Genomic DNA, 5,464 nt, shown 5'->3' with positions numbered 1-5,464 from the left:
TCAGACCAGGCAGTGACAAGCAAAGGCTGGCTCTGTCACCCAAGCCTCCCTCCCACACAGCATTAAAAGCTTTAGAGCTAAACCCGCAGAGGTATTGCCAGAGACAAACGATGGGCAAGACTAAAAGTGGCTCCTTCCCACTGCATTTCCCAGCAAAAAATACTTTTGCTGACCTGTGAAGACCTTTATGCTCTGAAGCATGAAATCCATGAACAGAAACCTCTGAACATCACAAAACCTTTATTAGTGTTTATCAGTGATACAGATTACAGAAACCAAAGGCAATTAAATAACACTTAAGTTGACCACAGACTCAAGAAATACAAGTCACATTTGGCAAGGCAAACTTCTCAGTACACTGGATTGCTTAGGTTATTATTACACTGTGAAAGAGGAATTTCCCTTACAAGATTCTACATATTCAGGACATTATTATTATTAATTGTTATTACTGTGTCTTTCAGACAGCTCCTTTGGCAAGAATTCCCATTTTTAAGTATTTATTATATAAAAATATAACAAATTTTCATTATGTACAAACATTACATTACACAATGTACAGGTTAAAAACACTACAAAAAATGGCAGGCCATGGGTAAACCAAAAGCAAAAGAAAAAACCCCAATGTAGAAAACATGAAAAGAAATTTAAATACTGCACATTTCATAAAAATTACATGAACTACAAACAATTTTTTTTGTTTGCAAATATCAAACAGTACTGATCTGATTGGAAATCTTTCCCAAACGACTTCATTTTTAAGGCACATCTTGCATATTTACACATACAACACTGGATCTGGTCAATAACTTAAAGGCTCTCGGGAGTGACCTAGTTGTGTGCGCAGGGAGGGGTGAACTCGAGGGGGAGCACGCTGGGCTACGCCTTCTCAGTTGTCTCAGTCTGGGGGCCCAGGTATCTAGTCGAGGGGGCTGGGAACAGGGGCACCCCGATCTCCTGAAGGTCGGGGAGCCGTGCAGGGCGTGGCGGGGAGAGGAGCGTGATCGTCCGGTCAAAGTCCCTGTGCAGCACCTTCTCATAGACGCTCTGAAGCCCGACTGTTTTGGGCAGCTGGGCTTGGTAAAAGTTGTCCCTGCGAAGGGGATCCCTGGGCAAGGATGTGCTCTTGCAGAAGGTGGAGAGGGGTGCTGAAGGGTATGGAGAGGGATGAGGGTTGGCTCGGCCACAGGAGGGGCTCCAGCAGCGGTCGGAGTGGCCCAGGATCTTGCATTCAGCTGTGCATGCCCACAGACCTAGAGAGAGATAGGGGAGGAGAAACCTGTCATTACTGCAGGAATAAATCCACACCGTTCACAATCCTCAGAGTTACCAGTCACAGGATGATTCACTGCACTGATGGTAGGAGTGGGGTGGCGATGCTTTACTGCACAACAAAAACCCGTGCTTGGTTAGGTAATGTTGTTTTGTTGGGGACACTCCTCGCAATTCTAGCTTTAAAGGAACCTTTTTTTGGGAAAAAAATCCAATCCTCCAGCACATCTGGCAAATGCTGATTTGTGCTGGGCTCTCAACACAGAGAAGAACCAGCACCTAGCAGCCTGCTACAAGGAGATGGGCAGTTTGAACCATGCAGTGTCTGGCTTCCCCTTCCAGCTGCCCTGCCTGATCACTGTGCCACACGGATGGGTCCCTCCCTCCACCTCCCCATGCACCCATCTTTCTGTCTGAGGTCCAGTGGGGAGCAGGGGCAGAGCCCTTACCGTTCTGCATGTGTGTGATGAGATCTTTCTTCAGGGCGTCTCCGCTGATATCTGAGTCGCTGTCGTTAAAATCACTGTCACCTTTGCCGCTGTCTTTGCCACTGAACTTCTCTGCCTCCCGGCCGGAGATAGTATTGAAGGAGTGTCCCTTCCAAATGGCCACGGGGGGAGCAGACTCCTTGTTGTAGCTCGGAGTGGCAGCAAAACCCTGCTGGTGGGGAGGAAAATCAAAGGAGACATGAGGGAGGGAAGTGGTGAGAAGTAAACCAATATTAACTGCACCTCTGCAGCTAATTCACATCCTCCAAGACACCCCCCAACCCTTTGCCCCACTTTCCTGCGATGGGACCTTACCTCCCCACTCTGTCCCCTCAGCCTCTTCTGACCCTCGTAGAGACAGGCGCTGTCACTGCCGCTCTCAGTGGTGGAGACCTCTTCAGCCGCTGGAGAGGGGTCGGGGCTGGTGAAAGAGGTTTTGCTGGGAAAGGTTCGTACCTCAAACATGTTCCCTCTCTGGCTGCCCTCCTCCTGATGGCCCTTCTCCAGGTGGGAGATGTCTATTTGGTCCTTCAAGGCAGTGTTGTTTTTGATGTTGTTCCCCTTCTTGCGCCTGTTGCAGGTGGTGGCGATGGTGATTATAGCCACCAGGAGGAGGGTGCAGCTGCCTGCCAGGACAATGATCACAATCAGAGGGATGTCCCACTGCAAAGCCTTTCCTTCCCAGGAGCTGGGCTTGGCTATGTCTTGGATACTGGACGGAGCAGTGGCGGTCACCAGGAAGTTGACTGTGGCAGTTGTGGCTAGGGGAGGTCTGCCGTTGTCTGTCACAGTGAGGATGACCTTGAATAGCTGTCCCAGCTCTTCGGAGAGGTCACCCCTCAGCACAATGTCCCCAGTACTTGGGTTGATGGTGAAGAGGTCTTGCTGGGACTCTTCCAGGAAGGCAAAGGTGAGCTCAGCATTGGCCCCGTCATCTGCGTCTCGAGCTTTGATTTGGGCCACCAGGGAGTCACGGGAGGTCTTGCTGGACACACCGATTTCCACAGTCCCATTGGTGAGCACTGGGTGGATGATGACAGGAGGGTTGTCGTTCTGGTCCACCATTCTCACTTTGACAACAGTGCTGCTGGAGAGCTGTGGGGAGCCACCATCAGTGGCCTGGATCCTCAGATCCAGCTGCTTGAGGATCTCGTAGTTGAATGTCCTGAGGGCATAGATGGCCCCAGTGGCGGGATCTACTGAGACGTAAGTGGAGATGGGGGCACCCATGACCTGCGTCTCCAGGAGCCGGTAGGTGACCTTACCATTGTGGCCAAGATCAGGGTCACGAGCCACCACGGTGGTGATATAGGCGCCCGGGGGGTTGTTCTCTGGGACAGCCACCTCGTAGAGGGGCTTGGCGAAGAGCGGCGCATTGTCATTCTCATCGCTCACCCGCACTGTGTACTGGCGGACGGTCTTGAAGGGTGGCGAGCCCAGGTCCTCAGCCACCACGGTGAGGTTGTACTCAGGGATGCGCTCGCGGTCCAGCGCCGCCGTGGTGACGATCATGTAGCTGTCCTCGTAGGCTCGCTGCAGGGCGAAGTGGTCGTGGCCACGGAGGCTGCAGCGCACCTGCCCGTTGGCGCCCGAGTCGCGGTCCGTGGCGCTGACGAGGGCCACAAAGCTCTCAGTGGCTGCCGCCTCGCTGACGTAGGCCACGCCGGCAGCGCTGGAAGCGCCACGGAGGGCACTGATGCTGATGCGCGGAGCGTTGTCGTTGACGTCGGTGAGGCGCACGACCACGGTGCAGGTGGCAGCACGGGGGCTGGCCCCGCGGTCCTGGGCACGCACGTCCAGCTCGTAGGTGCGGGTGCGCTCGTAGTCCACGGCGGCCTCCAGTGTGAGGTGGCCCGAGCGCGGGTCGAGGCGGAAGAGCCGCCGTGCCTCAGGGGGCACCTGGCTGCTGAAGGCATAGACCACCTCACCATTGGGGCCCTCATCAGGGTCAGCAGCATCCAGGTCAAGCAGCAGGGAGCCGGGCGGTGCGTCCTCAGGCAACTCCACCGTGACTGAGCTCTGGGCAAAGGTTGGACTGTTGTCATTGGCGTCGAGAACGCGGACATGCACGGTGGCTGTGCCTGAGCGTGCTGGACTGCCGCCGTCCTTGGCCACCAGCTCCAGGGTGTAGGAGGGCTGGCGCTCGCGGTCCAGTTCCTGGAGCAGCACCAGGTCGGCACAGCGTGCCCCATCCGCCCGTGTCTGTGCCTCCACACCGAAGTGGCTGTTGAGGGAGACCTGGAAGCTCTGGATGGAGTTAGAGCCCACGTCCTCATCCACAGCCACCTCCAGCGGGAGGCGAGTGCCGGGTGCAGCACTCTCCGACACCTCCAGCGCCATCTGGGCATGGGGGAAGCGCGGAGCATTGTCATTGATGTCACGCACCTCCAGCTCCACGTGCACCAGGCGGTAGCGCTCCCGCCAGCAGCTCACCACGTCGAAGGCCAGGACACACTGGGGGGCTTGGCCGCACAGCCGCTCCCGGTCCAGCCCCGCTTCACCGATGCTCAGCTGCCCGTCCTCCTCCCGCACCCGCACCAGCGAACTGTTGCTGAACTGCCGCATCAGGCGAAAGCTCATCTCCCCCGGCGCCTTCACCGGCATCTCGTCGGCCAGAGTACCGATCACCGTGCCCGGCGCGCCCTCCTCGTCGGTGCGATACCTCACCGTCTTGCAGCGGGACAGGGCCAGCAGGCAGGCGGCGGCCAGCAGCCGCAGGGGGCTCATGGCAGCGGCGCGGGGCTCACCCGACGGCGCGGTGCGGACGGGATGGGCGCGGGGCCGACCGGGACGCACCGGGAACGCTCCGCCGCCGTCTGCGCCCCCCGCGCGCCGCGCCGCCTTTCATAGACGGCGCTATGCAAATGAGCAGGCGGCGGAGCCAATGGGAGGCGGTGCAGCGCGGGCGGCGGGCGGCCCCCGGCGCTGCCCGGGCCGGGCCGGGAGCGGGGTCGCGGGGCGCTCGCCTTTGTTTGCTGTGACTCTGCGGGGTCTGCGGGCTCGCTTTTTTCTCTTCCCCCCCCCGTTCCCCCGCACCGCAGCTATTTCTTTCCCCCCATTCATTTATTTCTTTTTTCTTCCCCCTCCTCTTCTCCCGCTCCCGTCTCTTCCCTCTCTCCGGAGGCGCGGCAGCGGCGCTGGCGCGGGGAGCGCAGTGCGCGGTGGGGTTTGTCCGTCCTGCCAGCAGGTCGCGACAGGTGCCGTGCCGTGCCGTGCCGTGTCGTGTGGTGCCATGCCGTGCCATGCCGTGCCGTGCCGTGGCATGCCGTGCCATGTCGCGCCGTGCCGTGCCGTGCCGTGCCGCGCGGGTTGGGCGCGCATTAGCGGGGTGCGGGGCAGCGGCATTCAGCTGCGCCCGGAGTGGTGTGTCACTCGCGTGAGAGCCTGTGATCAGCGCCGTAAGTCGCCTTTCAGGAGGTGTCCCCGCATGCTTTAGTATGCATGTCACCGCCCGGGTTTCTTAAGCCTGGGGCACTAGCAGGCGAGGAGGAAAAAAAGAAAAAAAAAAAAGTTCCAAATAGGATTTAGCATAAGCTTGAGGAGATTTGGAAAGGTTTCAAAGATCAGGCAGTATCAAAGGCTTATGAAGCCCTCGTTAGCTGTAGAAATATAATAGCATGGCAGGCTATCCCATTCGAGGAACCAATGTCTGTATTATTTCACTATGACAGGCTAAAGGGAGAGAAAGTTGAACAGTTTCCACA

At 57.4% G+C, this 5,464-nt stretch overlaps 1 protein-coding gene across 2 annotated transcripts; it reads right to left on the bottom strand.

Annotated features, from left to right (window-relative positions):
• Positions 1 to 220: 220 nt before the first annotated feature.
• Positions 221 to 4,569, bottom strand: PCDH8 (protocadherin 8). 2 transcript variants are annotated; one of them, XM_039716789.1, is made up of 3 exons: positions 2,076 to 4,569; positions 1,722 to 1,932; positions 221 to 1,253 (listed from the first exon to the last, which is right to left on the bottom strand). In XM_039716789.1, exons 1-3 carry the CDS (start codon positions 4,485 to 4,487, stop codon positions 880 to 882), a joined length of 2,997 nt encoding a protein of 998 aa, XP_039572723.1. In that variant the 5' UTR covers positions 4,488 to 4,569; the 3' UTR covers positions 221 to 879. The 2 variants fall into 2 exon arrangements, with proteins under 2 accessions (XP_039572723.1, XP_039572724.1); XM_039716790.1 differs by having other exon boundaries at positions 1,722 to 1,929.
• Positions 4,570 to 5,464: the final 895 nt, after the last annotated feature.

This window comes from Passer montanus, unplaced genomic scaffold (assembly GCF_014805655.1).
Source record: "Passer montanus isolate IOZ18808 unplaced genomic scaffold, ASM1480565v1 scaffold36, whole genome shotgun sequence".
Lineage (NCBI taxonomy): Eukaryota > Metazoa > Chordata > Aves > Passeriformes > Passeridae > Passer > Passer montanus.
Note: the sequence above shows the minus strand (reverse complement) of the source record. Positions and strands in the feature narration are given on the sequence as shown.

Bases quoted from the DNA above. Each gene is read 5' to 3' on its own strand.
- PCDH8 (XM_039716789.1), bottom strand. From the start codon at position 4,487: ATGAGCCCCCTGCGGCTGCTGGCCGCCGCCTGCCTGCTGGCCCTGTCC. The intron at 1,933-2,075 runs GTAAGGTCCCAT...CCTCCCCACCAG, and splicing joins TGAGGGGACAGAGTGGGGAG to CAGGGTTTTGCTGCCACTCC. The intron at 1,254-1,721 runs GTAAGGGCTCTG...ATCTCTCTCTAG, and splicing joins CATCACACACATGCAGAACG to GTCTGTGGGCATGCACAGCT.